Raw genomic sequence first — 24984 nt, forward strand, 5'->3', positions numbered from 1 at the left:
AGAAGACCTCTGTGCAAGCTCAAAAGCTTCTCTCTTTCACCAACAGAAGTTGGTCCAATAAAAGATAGTACCTCGCCCACTTTGTCTCTCTAGCATCATGGTACCAACATGGTACCATGGTCCAACAACACTGCAAACAATGAATAAGATGTTGTCAGGTCACATTTGGCCTACAACTTATATTTTACAGGGAGAAAAAAAAATTGTAGAAAACAAAAGGCAAATCAAAATATTTTATGGCTTTTAATCTTTTAAAATGAAACAGCTTGTTTAAATAATTTCTCTACTGGTTGTGACAGTCACTGCAGCAGGTGCTTAATACATAAGATTAGTATATTTAAATTGGCTCTGGGCAAAAGTGCAATTGACTAGAGCCTTAGTCTGCACAAACTTGTATTGAAATAACGAAATTATTATAATTAACACCTTTGTTTTGATGAAGTCTGTGTGCATGTGCTTTTTTTGTAAGTTTTGCTTACATTTTGCAGTTTTGCTTACATTTTGTACAAATGTAAGCAAAACTGCAATAGAACACTTATTCCAAAGTAGGTGTCCATACACAGACTGGCATCATATACAAATAACCAGCTATTAATTGAAAACAATTTAATTATTTTGGTGCAGATTTTAGCATGGACCAGCCCTAAATATCTTCATTTTGCATTTGAGAAGAAAAAGTAAACAGTATATTTAGTGAAAACTTAATTCATTTTCAGTAATCTAGGGATCCATTAGAAATGTACTTCCAAATGTGTTTTTAAAAAAGTCGAGTTCTGATGGTGTCCCTTTATCTACTGTAATACCTGGAAGAAACCCATGCTAATCAGTAGTTTTGAACCCAAATGAGTGTGGCTTGGATAAAAAGTATGCTCTTTTCAGTATGGTGTCCTGTAAAGGTTTCAGCAACAGAATATTGGGCCACTGTGGTAGCTAGTCCCTAAGTATAAATAGTTCATTCTCTTCATATTTTATAGGAAATTACAATAACATATAAACTGATATTCCTAGTCAAACAGCAGAAAACCACAAATTGAGAAATTGGTGGTTGTGGGGGTGGCGGGGGGGAGCAAATACAACTAACATGCATGTACAGGAATAATAGTACACCTCTACCCTGATATAATGCTGTCCTCGGGAGCCAAAAAATCTTACCGTGTTATATTGAACTTACTTTGATCCGCCGGAGCACACAGCCCCGCCCCCCCGGAGCGCTGCTTTACCGTGTTATATCCAAATTCGGGTTATATCGGGTCGTGTTATATTGGGGTAGAGGTGCAGTAGGTGCTTTCTGTCTGACGCAGACTTACTGTGTGGATTTGGCCAAACAGGCAAGGAATCACATTTAGTACTTTAAATTGAATATCAGTGCTTAATTGTCTGGCTAGGCAGTATCAATTGGAGAAAATTCTGTAATATCTGGGTTAAAAATCTATGCAGGCCAGATTATCCCAGGCTTAAGTATGGTATATAGTTCTGTTTACCTAGTTAAAATGTCATTTGGTTACATTTACTTTGCCTTATTAATCTGTAGGTGAAAGGCCGCAAGCAGTATCTAAGGATTCAGAGGGAGAGAGAGGAAAAGGTCTTCTATAGTTAATGTAGAAATTTGTTTGTTTTTTCTCAAAGTATAGCTGAGATTTTATTTAAAATGTACCCCAGGTCTTCAATATGGTGCCAATTCCTGAGCAAAGCACTTACTTGTAGCTATTAAAAAGAACATCAACAAAAAAGTGTTGAGGCACCACTTAACAAAAGATGCCAGCAGCTATGTGGCCTGAAGCAGGTATCTGCCAAAGGAGAAGAGCTCTTTCATTCAGAGGCTTAGGGCATGTCTTCACTAGCAATGTTAAAGTGCTGCCGTGGCAGCGCTTTAATGTTGCTTGTGTGATCGCAGAGAGAGCTCTCCCAGCGCTATAAAAAAACCACCTCCACGAGGGGAGTAACTACCAGCGCTGGGAGTGCAGCGACCAGCGGTTGTGCACTGTCTACACTGGCACTTTGCACCGCTGAAAGTTGCAGTGCTCGGGGGTGCTTTTTCACACCTCTGAGCGAGAAAGTTGCAGCACTGTAAAGTGCCAGTGTCGACGAGCCCTTAGCGAAGTGATTTTGACTCCATACTGAGGCCTTGGCTACACTGGCAATTCACAGCGCTGCACTTTCTGCGCTCAGAGGTGTGAAAAAACACCCCCCCTGAGCGCAGCGAGTGCAGCGCTGTAAAGCGCCAGTGTAATCAGCGCCTGCAGCACTGCACGCTGGCTCGCAGCTCTGCAAGCTATTCCCCTCGGAGAGGTGGAGTACTTGCAGCTCTCGCAGCGCTGGCGGCAGTGCTGTGAATCCATGAGTGTAGCCAAGGCCTGAGATTCTACTTTCTTGGGTGTGTATTTCTTTTTAATATGGGGCTAGTCTGTAGTATGAATAAAATCAGGGATGTGAAGGGAGAAATGGTTCTTATAACCAGCAGCACTTTTATCTTTGTTTTTTAACTGGCTTCTTTTTAGGTCACATTTGCTTTACCACATTATGTGATAATCAAGTTGGAAAAAAATCTACTAGGCCTCTAAAAACCAGAAGCCAATGGAAGATTGGCAGGAGAAACCCAGTGCCTCTCCCACTAGCTTCTGGAAGGGAGAGTCAGTGGGATTGTTTGCAGGCTGGTGTATCTGGTCCATGGCCAATCTTGGTTAGTAAGGGGTCTGATTAGATTTAGAACTCACTCTTCTCTGTTTACTAGCTGCTGCATTACCCGTCTTATTCCCATCTCTCCATGTCCCAACTTCTCTTTCCTTCTGACCCCCACCTGCTGTAAAGGAGGAACTACTTTCCTCTCTTTTCCCTCCAACTACTGAAAAAGAATGGTGAGTTTTAGGCTATGGCTACAGCGTATGTCGGCATAATTTATGTCGCTCAGGGAGGAAATACACCACCCCGCTGAGTGACATAAGTAACACCGACATAAGTGCTTGTGTGCACAGCGCCATATTGGCGGGCCAATATAGCTTCTGCAGTTCACAGAGGTGGTTTTATAATGCCAATGGGAGAGAGTGTTTCCATTGGTGTAGAGCATATTTACCAGATGAGGTGCAGCTGCAGTAGCACTGTATGTGTAGACATGCCCTCCTCCTGCTATCACTTTTAATGTGGCTCATAGCTTTCAGAGAAGCAGTACCATGACACTGAAGAGAATGAGTGCAGTTTTGCTGAGGCAAAACAAAAGAAACTCTGAAGCTATCTTAGTTTATCTTGTAACTTTCACTCTGCTGCTTCTTGGAAAACCATGAACATAAGTAGGGAGAATTTTCTGCCACTTCTGGGAGTTCTTTTGGCTGAAGGGAGTGGAGAAAGCAGACTCCCAGAACAATTTGGGAGCAGCAGCAAAGTAAAGCTAACAAGCCCTTATCAATTTTACTGCTGCTTTTCAGAATTTTTGATCTATTGTGAATTTAATGAGAAAATCTCCAGGTTCATTCTATAAACTAATGGCTCCACCTACTTCCCAGAGAAAGCTTTTTATTGTCACTGCCTAGTAAATGCATTTTTAGTGTCTATGCTTTAAATCAGTGTTTCCAAAACTTGGGACGCCACTTGTGTAGGGAAAGCCCTGGCGGGCTGGGCCGGTTTGTTTACCTGCCGTGTACGCAGGACCGGCCGATGGGAGCTGCTGGAAGCGGCAGCCAGTACATCCCTCGGCCCACGCCGCTTCCAGCAGCTCCCATTGGTCTGGAGCAGCGAACCACGGCCAGTGGGAGCTGCGATCGGCTGGACCTGTGGACGCAGCAGATAAACAAACCGGCCCGGCCCGCCAGGGGCTTTCCCTTCACAAGGGGCGTCCAAGTTTGGGAAACACTGCTTTAGATAATCTCTGCTGTCTTTTGTATTGACACTTGTACCTTCTTACCATTAAGCAAAGTGTAAAAAAAAAAAAATGATTTTAAAGATGTTTAAAACACATTAAACACTCAAAAGCTAGGAAAATCAGTTTGGGCTAGAACTGTGTAAGTCACCTGATTATTCGTTTATGTTGGGCCTCCATAACCATTCAGCTGCAAACTGCTCTTAAGGGACAAAGGTCAAGATCTTCAAATGGTGGGGAGACTTTTTTTTTTTTTTTTTTTAACTAGTCATAACTGATCTTTGTTTGCTAGTCTAGGTGATCTGAAATCTAATGGTCACATTTTACTGGAAGTTGATGAATGACTATGGCTATGGTCAAAATATGTGACTGACTCGCTCTATTAGTTGAGATATTTCTAGACTTTTTGTGCTCAGTTGTAAGGTTAAAAATATCCTACTAGATCTTTTTAAATGATTAAAAATAAATATATGGGGATTTTATTTATATAGAAGTCCAATAGCTTGTATAAAAATAGGTGCTTCAACTGAGGCCTGATGTTAGATTTTAGTCCAGGTTATAAACAGTCTGCATCCAGGTTATAAACACTTCAAAAATAGAGATTTATAATGGAAACTAAGAGATCTTAACTATAGCTGCTGGCAGCTGCTGCTGTAATAAAATATTAAGTCCACATAGACCCTGTTATCCTGTGAACGTGCCGTGATCATCCAACTTGTAGCAGTTATGTAAACAGAACTCTGCTAGCCTTTCATTCAGGGCTACAGTGCTACGGTCACTACTACGTGGATTAAAATAATCCTACGAGTTATGCATGATAACTGGAAATGTAATCTGATGTACTGCTGATAATTGATGAGTATCCAATAGATAGCTTTTCCCTTTAGTAGATCTAATTGCCGATGAAGGTGCATATAGTCATTTTTAGTATTGATAGTCCAAGCTATATGTAGCATAAAGAAAATGTAACTTTGTTTAATTTTATTTAAAGCATTCTTTAACAGAGATGTAAATAGAACGACCAAATTCAGTTTGTGATTTTTTGTGTGTGAGTAGCATTAGTGTGTCATCTTAATACTGGTTTTTCATTTGAAGTGGAGCTAAATAGCGCTATATATCCAATGCTGTCTGGTTATAAAGTTGCTCAGAATGGTAGCAGTATGTCAGTTCTACAGCTGTGAATGTTATAATTAGCAGTCTTCTCTACAGGGCAAGTATCCTATGCGTACAGCTGTATGTTTTCTATGATGGCGGCTGGTAGACAATCCTCTAGATCTACTTGGCTGACAGTGCAGAACAGTGACACTTCCTCATTTCATACTGAATGCAAACTAAACCAGAAAAGCTTCCCTAAATGCTTAAACTGAGCACTCAGTATCTAGGTTTTTAATAAATAATTCTATTTTATAACCTAAAAACCTTACCTAGGAATTTACTTGTGGAAGGTGCCAGATTGACAGTCATGGAAAGAGAAGTCTTCTACTTATTGTTGCCTCAACCCACCTGAGCAATGATCTGTAGGGGGATCACTTGTAGGGGTAAGAGCAGGGGTCGGCAACCTTTTGGAAGTGGTGTGCCGAGTCTTCATTTATTCGCTCTAATTTAAGGTTTCGCGTGCCATTTAATGTTTTTAGAAGGTCTCTTTCTCTAAGTCTATAATATATAACTAAACTATTGTTGTATGTAAAGTAAATAAGGTTTTTAAAATGTTTAAGAAGCTTCATTTAAAATTAAATTAAAATGCAGAGCCCCCCCGGACTGGTGGCCAGGACCCGGGCAGTGTGAGTGCCACTGAAAATCAGCTCGCATGCCGCCTTTGGCACGCGGGCCATAGGTTGCCTACCCCAGGGTAAGAGGATAATTCAGCATCCTACCATCCTAATCATTGGCCTCTGCTTAACACTTAATTAGTATGCTAGCTAGTTTCAGTTGCGATGGCTGTTTTTTGTGATGCGGACAGTTTGCCTCACTAGATTTTTATGCTAAAATATGGTTCACTTATTTCATGTACAGTATGATACATTGGGGATATCTGTGACACAGCAGTTAAACAACTGTGGCTGGCCTAGGGCTTGGGCTGTGGGGTTGTAAAATAGATGTGTGCATGTTTGGACTGGAGCCTGGGACTCCACGAGAGGGAGGATCCTAGAGCCTGGGCTCCAGTCTGAGCCCGAATGTTTACGCTGTAGTTTTTAGCCTTGCAAGCCCGAGTCAGCTGACCCGGGCCAGCCCCAGTTGTCAGTGGGTCTCTTATTCCAATATAGACATACCTATAGACCAAAGACTTTCGGTCACTACTAACCTGGGCTTCATTTGAAGTAGTTATTTAGAGGAGGCTCTGTATTTTTTTTCAGCAGTCCTTGGATTATCTATTTGTCCTTTACTCTCGTTTACGTCTATGTATCTTCACTGAAGTGAATGGAATCTGAATGCATAAACAATGAGAGAAATTAGTTGTTAATGATGATCTGCCCTTAGCTAACATCTAAAATATTTGTGAATATATTGTACACTTGGTTATTTTGTTCACATTTTCATCACAGGGAAACTCTCTTACTTGGTTCTTGTATTGAGACTTATTACTATAGCATGAGGGTAATGTACATAAAATAACACAAAATATATTGTGCTACTAGAATTCATACACTCTTAATCATGAGGAAGGTATATGCATTTCTGACTCTTGAAGTGTACAAATCTAAAATACCAACAGAGGTTCATTTTTTGTTTAGTGGATTCATGGCACAATCCTTATGTCAAGTGACTTCGCTGAGCGCATGATATGTTTGAATAATGCAGAGAGGAATGTGTAAAAGGGTTTATGATGCTTGGAATTAAGAAACTGCATGAATGCTCTTAGTGGGATGAGTTAAGGTAAGGAGATGTTTTAAGACTTTTAAAAATGACAGTGGCTGCAGGTAATTATTGTGAATTATATACTTAAAAATAAGTGTTTTTATTTTGTACTTGTATAATTAAATTAATGGTATAAAATGATTGAATTACACCACAAGTAAGTGGTTCTAGTTAAATATTATAAAAAATACTTTATCTGTCTTCAAAAGACATTCTTTGACTTATGGCACTTCTTTTCAGGATTTCCAGTGTCAAAGGGCTACATATGTTGATTTAACATTTTTCTTAAGAGAGCAAAGAATTATGGTACTTTTAATCTTTGGACAGGAACGTTGGTTCATAAAGTAATAAAACTTAATAATTTATTAAGGGGCACTAATTTTTTGTATGGTGTATAGAATGTATTTTTTTTTAAGTAAGTGCTTTCCTGTTAATACATATTAAAATTGAACTAGGAAAGAAGCACAATTGCATTTTTGGAGTTAAAGAAAACATACTACTATTACATTTTCAATCTAGTAGTAAAATTGAAATACACAAAGTGTCATTTCCTGAGAGAGTGTTTTGGCAGTGTCTACTGAAATTTAGATTACTCTTTTACTATAACTTGATTACTTACTATAAATTCATAATATAGGTTTGAAATTACCTTCTAAGGCAAGGTGTTAATTATATATTGTAATAAGGGGATTCTCAAAGGGAGATAGACTTATTTCAATTCAATGAAGCAGCCATATACCTAGCTGTGTGTCAGATAAATATTAGACAATACACAAGGGACAGAACAATTCTGGGATTGTTACTTAATTTTGGTCAGCATCATTTATGTAATCTTGTGCTTTACAGTAGCTTCCAGTAGTGATGGAAGAACACAGTGATGACCTCTGACGTATTATGCTTTTCACTGAGCACACTTTCCAACCCTAGTCCACATACGCTTTTGGATGGGTGGGTAAGGTGGCGGTGGAGAAGGACGTTTGAATTTCTGATGCCTTCAACAAATTATTTCCTTTGACTGCTTGGTAATGACCAAAGTAGTATTCAAGAAATTTTCTCATGCTACCATCTACCCCGAAAGGTAACTATTTTTTAATACTGAATTTACTTTATCTGTAAAGGTGCAATCTGAATCATACAGAAAATACAAGCAGCTTAACTGAGAATTTCTTAATGTTTAAATCATTAATGAGAAAATATGAGACAGTAAGAGAACCTGAGGTGTCCTTTGTCTCTTATTATTTTTTACACTTTGTACATGACGCACTAGTATGTTGGCTGAAGATATAATCTGCTAGGCATGTGAAATTACTAAAAATAGTAGTCCAACCGTAACACAATTATCTAGGGCATCAGGTTATGGGATTTTTTCCAAACCTTGGAGTCAAAATCCAATTGAGGACTAAGGTGTCAGTAGCTAGACATTTGCTGTTTCTACTCCAAATAAATGACCTATGCAGAGCAACAGGTTGTAACTTTAATCTGGCAATGACGCAGAATGAGGAGAGGGACAAATTATTTGAGTGAACAGCTAGCACAAAAAGTTAATGAAGTGGCTCTGTGATAGGGTGAGTAGAATAAAATAACCTGTTATGCACTTTAATATGTATAGAAATCAGAAAATATGGGTGTGGTAGCACCTCCTACGAGGTATTAAGCATCCTCTACTCCAGTGGAAGTTGAGAGAGCTCAGCACTTCTCAGGGTCAGACTAAAATCACTTATATGTAATAATTAGACTAAACTTTAGATGAGTGTGGACTTACATTAAAAAGATTCTTTATGTGCAACATTTGATAGCATCATAAAGATTGAACACAGGGTGGATTGATTTAAATCAAAGCAATTTACATTACGAGTTTTTATCATGATTTAAATCAGCAAGCAGGAAACCTTGATTTACATAATCAGTTTTAATCATGTTTTACATTTGTACTTTTTATTTATTTTCCTAAAGGAAAGTTAATTCTCAGTGGCTGGTAATCATTAAAATGTGTTGATTTGCAACTAAATATAACCATTACATTAAATTTGGTGCTACTTTTTGCCAGCCATGAGGATACACATTTATTTAAACAATTATATAACTTAACATACATTTATTCAGATTCCTAATTTTTAAATTTTTTATTATTTTAGAAGAAGGTGAATAATGTGATGATTAATTTTTTACTTGTGATTAGTGTCAAGCTCTATTTGGATGAAAACGCAAATTCAGTTGCACAAAAGCATTTTAATTGATTTTTATTAAATGAGCTGGAAACATAAAAGAAAACTTTATCAAAACTTTTTTGTATTTAAAATTAACTGATTTATTAAATAAAGGAAATATTGCCAGAAGTTAGTGAATTTAACTGATTATTTCTGATCAATGTCCTTCAAGATTTTAGAAGTAGTAAATCTCATCCTTTCACGCTTAGATTTTTTTCATAGATTGGAAGAAGAAAACAGGCTTTTCTCCTTTTTTCAACTCTAATTGATTTCTTAACTTCGAGTGAACTAGTCAACTGAACTAGTTGAATACATTGAAATGAAGAAAATATTCTCTGTGCACCTGTGGAAGAGGGTTACCGCTGTAGAAAGTTGGTTTAGCACTTCAAACTCTGGTTTCAGGTGTGTAGCCAGTGACTTCACCATTTTAGTGGTTTGACTTTCTTTAAAACTTGGCAGCAAATTTGTACTACTTGATGTTTTTTGTATTTAATTTAAAGGATTTCAATAGATTTAGGCCTTAACATGGGTTGTCAACTTCCAATCTAATTTTAATAGGCTTATTTTTTAAATAAACCTATATTTAACTTAAGTAAAAAAAAAATAAAAAAAGTTATCAATCCAGATTGAACATACCTACTTCAATTTCTTTCAGAGAGATTTTTGCATGGAGTATAACTTTTGCTGATGCTGACCAGTTTGACTTAGTCTACCAATTTACTACTGTTGTTTGAACCATCTATTTTACTTTTCAGTTGGCATTAGTTAACGAAATTATAGGCTTATATACAGTAGATGTAATCTGTAGGTTTTTTCAGGAAAGAGGGACAGACAATTATGTTTTGCATTTACCTTGGATAGCTTACAACGCTCATAATCAAGTGTTTTGAATTTTGTAATAGCAAATAGCAAAATTACCATCAGATGCTACAGTTTACTTTAAACCATTGATTTAAAACACTTCTAAAGATGATTTGCAAATGCATTTGACACACAAAGAACTGTAGAAAACTGTGGTATGCTCTAAATAATAAGGGGAAATAATTAAGGGACAAAAAATAAACAGAAAACCCCTTCCTGTTTTTTAAAAGAAGATCCATGAAGATCCAGGCCTTTCTGATTTGCTGTTTGCTACTTGGCGTGACAACAAGATCTTTACTGTTTTCTGTTATCCTGAAACTGTAGTAGAGAAGAGTCTACCTATGGAATAATAAAAAAGTTTAGAATAATAGAAAGCAGTTAATGTTAAAGTTCTGGTATTCTTAAATATTTTTTGTTTAAAAAAGCTTTCAGATTATGCAATATTGTAATAAATAGCACACATGCCACTCAAGTTATGATCAGACTCCAGCCTTCGCCAAGTTTCATGGTAAGTATGACATCAATGAAGAGCTTATGGGGAATCTCTTTCAGAGCAGGAACTTGGTGATCCATAGTGTAAGTGATATGAAAACTAAAAGATAAGGCAGGGTTTTAAACATGGCAAATGTATGGAATATGTCTCTGAAAGCTCCTGCTCACTTGGGGTATTTTTGCTATGCTAACACATGTGACTCATTTTTTAAATAATCTAGCCAATTATCTATCTTTAAAAAGAAGGAAATGAACTACGCATTGTACACATTAGTTACAACATGTCTTGATGTTCTGCTGAAACAAAAATACTTGAATTTTTGGATTTAATTTGTGTCCAAAATTGTCAAGAACAGTCTGTTGAACAGTACCTATTCAGTTATCATTGACTAAAATTATTAATGCCAGGCTTTGCACTGGGAGCCACTGTCTGGTACTGTCAAAGTATTGCAGACTTAGTGGACAGATGTCTTTCCCTATAGAAATGGATTGAGTCACTAATAAAATTGTATGAAAATAGACTAGACATTTCATCTGGCCTTGGAGTAGGAGACAAAATCATGCAAAGTTGAGAGGAAAGCGGGAAATAATGACTGAAGGAGGGAAGAGACAGAGTTAAGTGGCTCTGGGAGTAGAAGAGGAAATATTTCCATGCAGTTACCATGATGACATGGAATCAGTTCAGCAGGTAGCTTTGGGGAACCAAAATCCTTTAAAAAACATGATCATAGTGAAGGGAGAGGCAATTCATATATATATATATGTATAAGCCAGCCACTTACAGTGTATCAAATTACATGCAGAAGACTAGTCTAGAATAGATGCATCTAATTATCTTACAGTTATTTCTTTCCAAATTTTTCATATAAGCTAACTAATCATAATTAACGCTATGATTTAGTCACGGGTATTTTTAGTAAAAGTCAAGGACACGTCACAGGCAATAACCAAAAAGTCTAAAAATATCCCTAACTTAATCTTAGGTGCTTGGGGGGGGGAGGGCGAGAGATGCTCCGGTGGTTGCTGCTGCTCATATATGTGGGGGTAGCCTGGGGCCCCACCACCACCACACCCGGCAGGGGGCAGCCCAAGGCCTTGCCGCCACTGCTCATGTGGGGGCGGGGGAGGGCGCATGGCCCCGCTGCTGCTCTTCCAGGTGGGGGGCAGCCCGGGGCCCCGCCACTGCTGCTCCTGGACCAGTGCTCCAGGGCAGCACCCGGGACTAGTTGCCTGGGGCCACCAGAGCAGCAGCCAGTGTGGCTGGCCCCAGGGCAACCCCAACTGCTCCGGTGGCCCTGGGGTCAGCCACACCAACCGCTGCAGCTGCGGAGGTCACGGAGTCCGTGACCTCTGTGAAAGACTCGCAGCCTTAATCATAATGCATTGTCTAACTTGCCTTTTCCAGCCAATCATGATGTGTGGCCATAGAATGTACAGTAACATGATGATGGGCCCATGGAAAGTGCACATAGGTAGTTGCATAGTTAAAGGAACGCTCAGCTTGAATGTTTTTAAACTGACAGATAGATGCTCTGTTAGGATTTTTCCCAATCTATTTTTAAAAGAAAATTCTTTTTAAAAATGTGTGCAAGTTTCCTGCTTCACTGTTGATATTATAAGGTTCATTTCAGAAAGGGAGATGCTAACTATACAGGAAGAAACATTGAATTTCACCAGACCCAAAGTGCTCACATGTACACAAAGTAAACACACTGAAAAATAGAGTTCTTTGCCATCTTTTGGCTACAGTAATACTGTGTGTTACAAATAACTATAGTAGATACAACATTTTCAGATGATGACTTTCCAGTTGTATCCCTTCAAAGTTCTGTGTTCTTCTACTGAATATGGCAAGAACTAACTTTTGAGTGAAGTTGCACTTGCATTGTGGGTGTGCAAAGAACTGAGGCCAGAATAAACACTTGCCTCATACAGTTCTAGTACAATCCTAAAATGGTAGCCCTAAGGCTTTTAAAAATAATCTTCACTAAAATGGAGCTGGGAAGATCGAAGATATTTTACAGTAATCATATGGTCCTGGAGGTTGTCAGATATTGAGGTCTCAGTTGAAATTAGTTGTGATTGATAAAGGTTTGGTACACAACTGTTGTAATAACCATCAGTCTCTACTTAGAGGAGCTCCAGGATGAAATAATGTGACTCTTGTAGGTTGTAAGTCATAGGGCTGGATGGCAGTGTGTGAGGAGGCTTTTTCAGTACTTTGATCACCTGTAGAGAAGAAAGATGGCCCAGTACTTACGATTTGGGTGGTAGTCTGGGATTCAGGAAACCCAGGTTCAATTCTTTGCTCTGCCTAAAATTTCCTGTGATTTTAAGCAAGTCAGCTGCAGTTCCCCATCTGTAAAATGGGGATAATAATACATCCTATCCCCATCGGGGTGCTGTGAGGATAAATACATTAAAAAGACTGAGACACTCAATACTATGATATAAAGGCCATACGAGTATCTAAATGATGACTTTAAAACTAATCCCAAAATATGTGGTAGTGATGGTGTTAATTTTTTTAATAAGTATTAGAACCTGAGTTACGAATACCTCAGGAATCGAGGTTGTTCATAACTCTGAAATGTTCGTAACTCTGAACAAAACATTATTCTTTCAAAAGTTTACAACTGAACATTGACTTAATACAGCTTTGAAATTTTAATATGCAGAAAAATGCTGCTTTTAACCATCTTAATTTAAATAAAAGTACAGAAACAGTTTCCGTACTTTGTCAGATCTTTTTATAAACTCCCTTTATTTTTTAGTAGTTTACATTTAACGCAGTACTGTACTGTATTTGCCTATTTTTATTTTTTGTCTCTGCTGCTGTCTGATTGTGTACTTCCAGTTCCAAATGAGGTGTGTGGTTGACAGGTTACAGTTTGTAACTCTGGTGTTCGTAGCTCTGAGGTCCTACTGTATATCTATTGGGGCAATGAGGTAGTAGTGGTGGCTATCGCTTATACCCTTTAATTTGCAAACAGATATATAGATATATTGTACACCATAATCATTAGGAACTTACTGAATCAAGGCCTAAAGTCCCATTTTCAAAAGTGATTTTTGCACATAGGACCCTGAAGTCATTGGTGCTAATCACTTGCTTAAGTGCTTAGCTGGATCAGGGTCTTACTGTCTTGTATAACTGGACAGAAAATTTATTTAGCACTTACAATTTGTAAGTCTTGTGATTATATATATTTGAAGGTTTTGGTAGTGTTTTTTATTTTTAAACTGCAGCAATGGAGGCATGTAAAAATTAAGACAGTGCTGCCTTTCCAGTGAAATAAATCAACATGTACAACGGTTCCCACTACTGATGAGAAAATAAAAATATCTCCATTACTTTTTATAGGTAGTGGCAACATTCACGAGTCTAGTTTAGCATTGAGGAAAAAACGATTTTCTATAATCTTGAGTAGGAAAACCCTCTAGCATTGTTACTGATGTGGTAGTTATCATATACTGTAGTCATTCTGAAGTGACCATCTAACTCAAGGAACTGCTTTTAATCTGTATTGCTCTGTTAATTCATACAAATTATTTAGTTTTATTACACTGGGAAAAGAATATTATTTACAGCACATATGTATTTATGGTTCACATTCTTAAATAACACATACATGAGCACTAAGCTTCTGATGGAGCATTATTAGACAATAGAATATTGACACTTTGCACTTTCAAATGTTTCAGCACTACAAGGCTACAAAAAAAGTATGCTTCCAAACACTATCTTAATTATTGTCTCCCAAGTATTTTCCTAAGTAAACAAATAGTCTTTTCCCACTTCACCAGTTATTTCACCCTCTACACATTTTTTACTGAAACCTCCTACTTTTTATCTTAAGCTAAAATGTAAGCAAAATAAGTGTTCCAGAAAATTGTAACTTTTTAACTCCTCAGTTACACCTCCAAGTCCATCTGCTCATGCACAGAACCCACATTTGCCATACAAAATGGATAATTGTCTGCTCAAAATTTTGTTCTTTTCTGGTAGCTGTCTTTACTCTTCATAAATTTTAGAGTTGGGGAGGTCATCTCGTGACTGGTGTGCTGTAAAAGCAAGGTAAGTGCTAGATACTCAAATGGTGTCGCTCCATCAAATGACCTAGGTTTTTTGGGGGGAGAGGGGAGAATGTTCCCACAGTTAAGGGTAGGAAACTGAAAACTTCACTTTTCCTTACCCGAAAGTATGAATGCTCTATTAGGATCTAGAAATTTGACTAATTCCATGAGAAATAATTCTCGTCTGTTGGAGACAAAGCATCATATTGTGACAGTTTTAACAGTGGTAATAGATATCTGTTTTACAGTACTCCTAACATGATCTTTGGGGCCTTTCAGAACTTTTGTTCATAATTTTACCAGTTATCTCTATATAAGAATTAATAAATGAGCCTTGGAGTAGCCTTGTTTCTAGAGGAAGCTGGTAGTAAGACCAACCCCATAAATTATCCATTGATGACACTTGTGCAGTGCACATGTTGCTTGTTGTATATGAAAGACTTTGAGACTCTAATGCTCAATCAATATGCACAGCTGCTAGTGGAAGAAAGAGCTTGAAACAATCAAAAACATAGCTTGCAGTTATTGTATTGTTTGAGTATAGCTCTAAGGGGGCCATATACTCAGTGGATTAATTATGGGTAATTTTTAAGTAGCTGGGGTAGTTTTCTTTAATTAAAATAAAATGTAACAGCTATATGTAGTAATTTGGTCTAACAGATTGCTATCTGGGTTTATTTAAAATCAGTTTTCTTGTGTGCTGGGACGCTTTGCCTTTCAAATACTTCACATTTTAATCTTTTTAAATGCTCATGGCATGTTTAGTTATGCATAAATGCTTCCTACCTGTTCTAGGTTTTATCTGGTATTAACATAGCAAATACAGCTTGGAACAATTAGTTAGTGTCCTGTTCTTGTGAAGTGCCCCCTTACTGAGTTGTAGGTCTTCAAATGAATGAGTATTACATAAATCCGCAACCAGTTTCACTGAAAACAAGGGCAGAAAATGCAGGAGATAGGTGGAAAATAGAGTAAAATCAGATATAATATTTAACTGTTTTTACATCTGTAGAAAATATTTTTTCCTAATGGTATACCCAAAAGTTAGTATCAGCCAAAGACTTGATAAACTAAACTAAAAATGTAAGTTGACTCATTTTAAATGAATTTTCTATAATGCTTTTCAGTAGTAGTGTATTCCTTTCTCTTTATAGTTTTTTTAAAAAAATCACTTGTCTTCAGAATAACTAAGTACTGGTGTGATAGGAATTAATGGTTCTGTCTTTGTTATAAGTTTGACTTTTAGGAAGTTGAAAACAAGATCCATATTTGTTTTTGAAGTGTCACCCTTAAGAATCCACTTAAAAGCCAAGCAAGAACAGCAATGTATGATCTGTATGTGTCGAGAAATTGCAATAGTAAGGTGTAGATTGACATCCATTACTGAAGTAACTTCTAAATATTTTCCTTTTAAATTTAGACATTAAGATTTTTAATCTAAAACAATGTATATATAGTAACTATTAAAATTTGATTTCCCATCTCTCCTACCATGTGGAATGTCTCTGCTACTAAGCCAGATCCTTGGAATTGTATTCCCTATGCAGTGACAAAACACAAATGAAATAAATGAGTGAGAACACACACAGTGGACTAGGTCATGGAGCATACCCACTTAAACTGGATGTAAACTGTTGAAGTGAAAGCAAGTTTCTAGTCTCTACTAAGTCATCATCTCTTTACAATTATAAGGGATTACCATTTTGATTGCTAGGAGCAGTTTCCACAGTACTTTGTCTGTTTTTAAAGAGTCACAGTCAACTTAAAAAAAACCCCACACTAACAGACTTTCTGCCTATGACTTCTATAACTGAAAATATATAAAAAAAATCTTTTCAGTTTGCTTTGTGCATTTATTTAACATCACTGTTTGTTCTGAGATCTTGGCTAGCAGGTAGAAACCTCTTTCAAGTCTTTCTTTTATAGTCCATTAGGAACATTGCAAGATCTTTGTTAATTTGGCATAGAATTGTAAATTTCATTTTAAAATGAATATTAAGAATTGTATCTCTATTTTGTGTAAACTTGAATTTGTTTTTTAATAGAAAAATGTTTTCCTACTGATATCTGCTTATCCTACAATTATCTGTACCAGTATTTCTCCTGTCCCTAAATCCCAATTTCCTTTTAGACAGCCATTCATAACAAATTATTTTTACTGTGGAGCCTAGGGACTTAATCATAAATAAGTTGCTTGAAGAATCCTGTACTGAACAATTTAGAACCTCTACCCAGAGGACACAGCCAAGGGTGTCATTGCCAATGTAAAACTAGGGAGGGTGAGCCTAGTCTATGGGAGATGCCTAACACATTATCACTTGTTACATTGCTATACTCCAGTATAGGTGATGGAAACCAAATTTTATTTTATTCTGAACCTATTTTAGTTCAAGTCAGCCTAAATCATAAGTTGTAATTTTGCAGTCAGTGTTAATATTGTGTCTGTTTTGGAGGTGCTCAAGGACTCAGACAGGAACTCCCCATTGAGCCCTCTTAACCCTATTCTGTTCTCCCTCTCCTCCTCGTCCCCCCATCTTGTGCCTTTGTACTCCTGGGGAGATTTGCAGACCAGTTTCAGTCAATTTTTCCATGTTGGAATAAGCTGTGTGCACAGACATTGAAATGTGTTAGAATTTATACATACTTTAGTATTCTAGTATTTTATATATATGAATATATGACTGTTGTGTGGGGCGTATAGAAGCTGGGATCGGAGCATATTTTCTTTGATGATAAAAATAGGGCCTGATGGTAAAAACAAAATATTTTTTAAAAAATTGAGAGCTGCTGCTGTAAATAGACTGAAAATTCAGAACAGAATAAATAAACATGTTTTTATGCTTGAGACTTGTAAGCTCCTTTCTTCCATGTATTGAGACTTGTACATACTAATATAAATACTTCATTAGGAGTTTTGTTTTTGTTGTTGAGTATTTATTGATTCCGATTTTAAATAATTTTATGGTTGTTAATGCCAGGTGCTGGAACTTCAGAAATGAAGCAGATTGACATGGGTGATTTGGTGAGCTTATATTGGCATCAGGTTATGATCACAGGTCACTTAAACTGTTTATCCTCTCAAAAAAAGGTACCAGTCAATACTAACCACCACCGTTAGAGATGTGTGACTTTCATATGTATTAGTTGCACTGTATCTGATAGTCACATGAAAAAGATCACAAGGCTGGGGAAAGGATTATGATCATGCTTTATACGTGAATTTCCTTGTGGGAATATTTTAGTGTTGATCACATTTTAAAGAAAAGGGAGGGTTTTGATGTCCCTTTGTGCTTTAATAGATAGACTGGCTCTGATTGTAAACAAGAAAAAAATTCTAATCACAAAGAGCCTTCTGCATTAATAGACTTAAACAGGCTTATCTTCAGTTGTATATTAAATTTTTTAAAACAAATAATTATTGCGGGCTTTGTTTTTATTTTTGAAAAGACTCCAACTTGAACAGAATGTGATTGCCTGCCTCTTCCACAGATTGGACAAACATGAGAGCGCATCTCCCATCTTTCCTTGTCCTCCATTCCCTCTATTGGCTCCATGCCTGCCTTTGCTGCCTGTTCAAGACCTTGGATCTAATCTTCAAATTTAACAGGTCTTGACAACATTAGCGGGATTGGGCCAGATCTTTAGTTGGTGTAAATCCATTTAAGTCAATGGAGCTATGCTGATTTACCTCACCTGAGGATCTAGCCCACTCAGATACACTTGTGCTTCTCTGTCTCAAAGCAGATTACAAAATCTAGAATGAAGTATGTGAGAGCCAGAGATAAAGCTTTCTTGGTTAAAGGGTCGCAACTGTGAAATGAGCTTTTAAAGGAAATCACAGTAACACAAAATGTGACCATGCTACAAGCCTTCCTCTTTGATTAAATCTTTCCTCTATACCCAGAATGACATTTATAACAACTTATTTCTTCCCACCACTGTGGCCCCTCCTTCTTCCCCAAAACGAATACCCCAAGCAGAGCTTTCTGTAAACGGAGAGGGCAGAAGAGCCAAAGAAGCCTGCCAGTATGTTAATCTGAGAAAGTGCTTGGACATCATTATGGTGGACACCAATACAAAACCTTAAATAGATTAGTGTATGTATAGGGCATTAATGACACTTTTAAATGATTCTATGAGTCAGAAAGTTACCTATGTGAAAATTACCCATCTTATTGACAAATCTGATCTCTCTGGGTCAGATTCGTCCCAATGCAGGGATGGGGCTGGAAGACAGATTGTTCCTCTCTAAGGGTTGCTGGAGGTGGTTCTGGGCATTTGACCAAATGACTTAAAAATGGACAGGTATTTGATTAAATGACAGAACATATTGTCATTCTAGACAGGTGATAGAACAGTTGTTTTATAAAAATCCAACTACAATTTATTATGAAGTTCTTACCAAAATTTTATTAGAATGAAAATCTGGAATCCCATTCTGATGCAGAAGCATCTTCCTCACACATTTCCTTCAAACCCTATGGTTGTAGGTAGATTGGCATTATGTTAAAAATTTTGTTTCTAAAGCTGGAGCCACTGGGAGCTCTCGTGAGGTTGAATCTTCACCTTTAATGTCTTTGGGGCTTGGAGGGGGGTAGGAATGAGCTTTTTCAGGGATTTCTGTGCACATGTATGCTCTGCAGGAGGCCACCAGAAGAATATCTTCAGTGTTTGCTGCATTGTGCTCTGGCAGGGCATGTCTTTATGTTCTGCAACTAGATGATGGAAAGCTCAACTGTCTGGACTCCTATTTGCCACACTCCTTCTATGGGCATGGAAGCTTTCAGCAGTACTTTTCCTTTCTTAGAACAAGGCAGAACAGAACTGGGACTTCTGTGTCAGTGCTATAAGGCTCATACCAAGGTTTACCAGGACCACCTGGCTAAATTATTCTGTGGGCACTATCAACTAAAATGATCACTGTGGTTGCATACAACTTTCTGTCTGTGCTGGTGGGTGCCCCATGTATCCTCATAAATGACAGTGAAACATATCCTGTGATGGAAGGTGCTATAGTATAGAGGTGCATTCATAAATATGTACAGTATAATTACCGCTTTTGTCATTTTTCGTTATTTAAATGCAGATATTTTTCTTGAAACCACATCACTGTATGGATGTTATAAAGACTTTGAATTTCTGCTATATATTAGTTTTCAAGGAGCCTACCTTGTTATAGGCTATACAAATATAAATACATGAGCAGAGGCTTTCATAGAAAATACTAGAGGGTCTGGGTGTTTGTGGATGTTTTGTTTGTTTTTAGTTCATGATTTTATTGATTTAAAGCTTTTTTATCAAAGATAAGATTTACATACAGGTACAGAGATGGTTGCATTGGAAATATTTAAATAGCTTTTTTTTTCTCCCCATTTTAAGTGTTTTCTTTTGTGTTTCTCATAGGAATCAGAGATGAAGGTACACATGCACACAAAATTTTGCCTCATTTGTTTGCTGACATTTATCTTTCATCAATGCAACCATTGTCATGAAGATGGCCATGACCCTAAAGAGAGCCACGTACACAACCATAATGACAGTCAGATCTCGGAGGCACCATATCTCCAGAATGGAGGAGCAGAATCCTCACCAAGTAAACTTTCAGTGCTGGAAGCTGAAAATGAACAAAAATACTACATTGAAAAACTTTTTGACCATTATGGTCAAAATGGAAGATTGTCATTTTTTGGTCTTGAAAAACTGCTAACAAGCCTTGGTCTTGGAGAGTTAAAAGTAGTGGAGATTAATCATGAGGATATTGGCCATGATCATGTTTCCCACTTGGATGCTTTAGACGTACAAGAAGGAAAGCATTCTCATTCTCATAACCATCCTCATTCTCGTAGCCACTCAGGTCCAGAAAACCAAACTGTGAATGGTGTATCTACAAAGAGAAACCATAAATGTGATCCTGAAAAAGACACAATAGAGTCATCGGTGAAACCTGCCATTAAGCGTGTTCGTGACAACAATAATCGCCGCCACCACCATCAGCATCATCATCATCATCACCTTGACCATAATGGTACTCATCATACTCATAATGATTCAGTCAGTCAGAGTGAACATGGAGACCCGAGCCATGAACCTTCAACAGAGACAAACACTACCCAAGAACAACCTGAGAGAAAACTACAGACACACATGAACAGGCAAAAAGGAAAGAAATTCAGTGAGACATTAGTAGATACTGCACAAGATGCTCAAGACCATGATCCAGGTGATCAATATGAGCACAATCATGTTGATAAACATGATCATGTACACGATGCATCTCACTCACATGTACGCATTCACAAACGCCATAATGACCAGGCCACCGATCATAGACACCAAGATCCTACTCCTGGTAACGAGGATCGCCATACCAGCAAGCGTGAAGCTCCTCATAAACAGATTAGTGTAAGAAACGAGGCCATCGGTCATAGACACCAAGATCCTACTCCTGGTAACGAGGATCGCCATACCAGCAAGCGTGAAGCTCCTCATAAACAGATTAGTGTAAGAAACCAGGCCACCAGTCATAGACACCAAGATCCTACTCCTGGTAACGAGGATCGCCATACCAGCAAGCGTGAAGCTCCTCAGAAACAGATTAGTGTAAGAAACATCTTTTCAACACATAGTCACAAGGATCACAGTGAGGATGAACATCAACATGAAGAGGTGAGTATAAACCAGAACTGGTATGCATACAATTATTATTGTGACACCATAAGAAGAGTAGTACTCACAGACAAAACTAGTACTAATAAATGGGTATGACTGTTATACACAATCTAAGTAACAGTATAAAAGTACTAAGAAGCTTACTATTACAGTTTTAGCTCAATTGCATGATTTTCCATCCCCTGTTTTGTCTTTACTCTATCTCCTCTGTCTCCACATTTATGAGATGCTTCAAATATCCTAAATCTTCATGCTAAGTATGTTGCATTTTATATATTAAGAATTATTTTTTTCTTATACAGATTTCATAAATATCATTTTACATCTCTTCCTAAATCTCTTACATCTTTAATGATTTTCAAAAACCTTTTTGACATAGATGCTTTTCAATCTCTCCTCAACATGTCCCCAATTTCAATCTTTATGGTCCTAAACTATGAGGATGAAGTGAAGTAGATGTATCACTAAATAAAGTCTAGCTTCTATACTATATACTGTATAGTTGTCTCTTCATACTCCTTCCCATTTTCATTTTTGCTTCTTTACCTCTCTCCAAAGGCCATTAGCTCTTCATTCCCATTAATCCTCGATGTTAATCTTTCTCCTTTAACTCTCAAAAAAAGGACTCTGTGTTTTATTGATTTAAAGTACTAAACAGAACAATGCAGTATGGACTACATAATCAATTTTAGGATTACATTTAAAGTGAAAACATCAAATGTGCAGCAGGGAGTTGAGAAATGATGGGATTCTTATTTCAGGGTTATGCTCTCTTCCCCATGGCAGGCATTGTTTGTACTGCTGCTTTTCATTGATCTTCCCATGTAATTGAAAAATGACATTTATTTTCAGTGACATTAAGTACTACTGAACATTGGAGGCTGTATATTATGTATAGTTTCACAGCCTCTTTTTTTTTTCCCCCTCTTGGTTTAGTATACACCTGTGTTTCAAAGGTGACATGTTATTGGTCAACATTTCTCCCTTTTCTGTGCAAACCTTCAAAATGAATTTCTAAGCAGCAAACAAACTCTTTAATTTTCTACAGCTGCATATTCTTTAGTGAAATCACTACAACATGTTTAATTTGTTGCATAAATTGCTTTCAGTGTTTAAATGTCACTCAACTACTGCGGTACTATGGTCTTGGAACCAACTCTCCAATATCTCCTGACTTGTTTACGTACCTGTGCCCTGCATTACTGTATCAGATTGACAGAAGACTTTGTATTGAGCATTATGATAATTTGCTGGTTGAAGACTTGAAGAAAGATAAAAGTGAAGCAGCTACGAATAAAGATAAAATAGGTGCATCAGGTAAGATAATATCCATATGCTCTTAGAGAATGTTTTGACTCTGTTATTTATTTGATTTGTATTATTGTAATGCCTGCAAGCCCCGGTCATGAACCAGGACCCAATTCTGCTAAGTGCAATACAAACTCAGAAAAAAGATAAATCCGTACATAGGGAATCCAATGTTTTGTTTTGTTTTTAATTAGTATTCTATTTTATTTGAATATTAATTCATTTTACTTAAGGAAGCTTTCACAGTAAAAGAATGGTTGAAAACTTGTCAACTGATCTTGTTCTGTAAATTAAAATTGAGATAAATACACTCTCAGACTTAGGGGAAGTAGCAGTTGAGAGGAAATGTGGCTGGAGTGCAGCTGTGTTCTCTTGCTGCCATGATAAAGCTTCCCCCCCACTCCCCTTCCCAATATACCCTCATATCTGGGCACGAGGGTGTCTAGGGCACATGTGTGGTCTGGTGGACACTGCTGATGGGAAAATCTCTGATCAGTAGCGTACAGGCGTATGCACACCCTGATGTGGTGCACGCATGGGGGGACACATCTCAAAGAACTCCAGGTACTGTACAAGGAAAGTAACCTCTCCTTCCATTTCCGTTCTAGTATTGATCTTATTTCGCAAAATCAACAATTTTGGTGTAGCAAGCTAAGAGAATTTAATTGATGGTTTTTGGTTACAGTTTACGCTTCTGTGATTTAATATCGTTTCATAGTATCAAAATAAAATGTTTTTCATTTCATTTCACTGCTGCTGTTTTTGTAATACATGTTAGAGAATTCACCAATGAGATTCCTCAAAGGCATTTTTTTTAAATTCTTCTTAATTTTACCTTGAAAAAAACAGTATAGGCTTTTCTTCCCTGTTGTTTTTTTTTTTTTTTTTTTGAAGTTAAGCTAAGTAGCCTTTTTCTAATGGTTTTTAAACTTAAATACTTTAAAGTTGTAATCTGTTGTTTTGATGTCCTAACAAGGATTGTCTTTTTAATTAGGGTTTACTGTGGCCATTACCCATATAGTCTAATGGAACTGTAGTATCTCTAGTAGTTAGAGATTTCTGTTGCAATTTCTGTGTTAAATTAAACCTCACTCATGATCTTGCAATAGAAGCCTTAAATGTCAAAATTAAATCCTTACATTCGAGAATGAGGCTTAATTTTACTTAGAAGTACTGTCAGCCGCCCAGAACACGGTAGCCATTTTATTAGTCACCTGGCCACAGAATCTGAAAGTCCTTAGGTTGGCACAGAGAGGCAAAAGTTAAGCTATAGTCCATCCTGGCCAAGCCAGTGCCGTGGTGACCCAGCCAACCTGTAATGGACTCCATTCCTGGCTCTCTCCCTGTGTCTCCCTTTGTCATCTCCAGTCTGTGTCACTGAGTTCCTCCAAAAGGACTACCCTTCTTCCAGTCACCTGATGCCTGTTCTCCAGCTCAGTTAGCATGTCCTGGCTGCTGGGGTTTCCTCTTTTTAGGTGTTCATTGTTCAGTCCTTGGGGCTTCCCTTTGTCATGATGGACTCTGTTGATTTGAGTTGGTTTGAGCCAGTTCTTTAATGACTCTATTCATTCCACCCAGACACCAACACACCTACTGTCTTCTGTGCTGTTCCAGGGGCAGTGTTAACGCTTTTGCATCCACATGGTAGCAATGCACAGGGAAACCGAGGCACATTTAGGATTCATAAAAATGTTACAGATTATTCCCACTTTGTCACAGTTACTAGTAGTGAATATTGGTTAGTTGTTTGCAGGTGCTTATTAGCATGGTAAAAAAAATCAAGCTTGTATTAATTATGTCCTGATAGATGTTAATAATTGTTGGGAAGGGTGCCCTTCTAGTCATTATTTTTAATGCCTGCAGCATCATTAAGAAAGGTTAACTTGTTCTATATAAATCTCCTATAGTGACACAGCTACTACCTCATTAACTTTGTTCAAAGATTGCTGTAAACCAAATGTGCTATACGGTGGGTATGGTAGCAGATTTTGTTTCACAAGGTAGGCTCATTTTAGTCAGAGTTGACTCTAGCTTAATTATCAAGAGGGTTTGTGAAAAGGCCGCTAAGCATTTTCTACCAATTAAAATGTTGAAACAGTGTAGAAAACTGTCATCTTATACATGCTTTGAGCCAAGCTAATTACAAAGCTTCCATAGATGAGCGCTTCTTTTTAAAAGAAAGTATTTTCTATTTCAATAATAAGAAAGGGAGCTGATGAATAACTAAGCTTGAAGACCTTTACTGTTTTGAGTGACCTAATTTGCAAAATAAGTGAAACTCATTGCAGACATTTAGCACTTCTTATGGCATCAGATATCTTGAGTACAAACATTTGCCAGTTGAATGTAATGGTTTGTGAATTGCTGGTTTGGGGTTGTCTGAAAACAAACTCCTTTGTTGTTTGTAAAACTGGGCTTGAGGCAGGGCAACTTGATTAGATAATGATGTGAAGCTTTCTGTTTCTCTTCTGTTGTCTCATTCAGTGTGGCTAGAGTGAGACTAGCACTAGGAGTATGTCCTAGAGAGAACCGAAATTATGCTTTTCAGCCCTTTCTTTTGCTCTTATTAATTGGTTATTTAACAACAAAGAAAATCCAGTTTCCTTCTTGCTGCAACTTTGTAATTCCTGTCTTTCCGTTAATACTACTAGTTTACCCAGTGAA

At 37.5% G+C, this 24984-nt stretch overlaps 1 protein-coding gene across 10 annotated transcripts in view; it reads left to right on the forward strand.

Annotated features, from left to right (window-relative positions):
- The window catches only part of SLC39A10 (solute carrier family 39 member 10), a 79814-nt gene that overhangs the window by 19519 nt on the left and 35311 nt on the right, over positions 1 to 24984 (forward strand). For 6 of the 10 annotated variants that reach the window (XM_065562037.1, XM_008174227.4, XM_024110778.3 and 3 more), the window contains 2 exons: positions 19747 to 21009; positions 22122 to 22329. In XM_065562037.1, the coding sequence (XP_065418109.1) occupies positions 19747 to 21009; positions 22122 to 22329 (1471 nt within the window). Of the gene's footprint in view, positions 1 to 6582; positions 6725 to 7552; positions 7785 to 9122; positions 9316 to 19746; positions 21010 to 22121; positions 22330 to 24984 lie in introns of those variants that run through there. The other 4 variants (XM_065562042.1, XM_065562044.1, XM_065562039.1 and 1 more) reach the window with 3 other exon arrangements.

This window comes from Chrysemys picta, chromosome 11 (assembly GCF_011386835.1).
Source record: "Chrysemys picta bellii isolate R12L10 chromosome 11, ASM1138683v2, whole genome shotgun sequence".
Lineage (NCBI taxonomy): Eukaryota > Metazoa > Chordata > Testudines > Emydidae > Chrysemys > Chrysemys picta.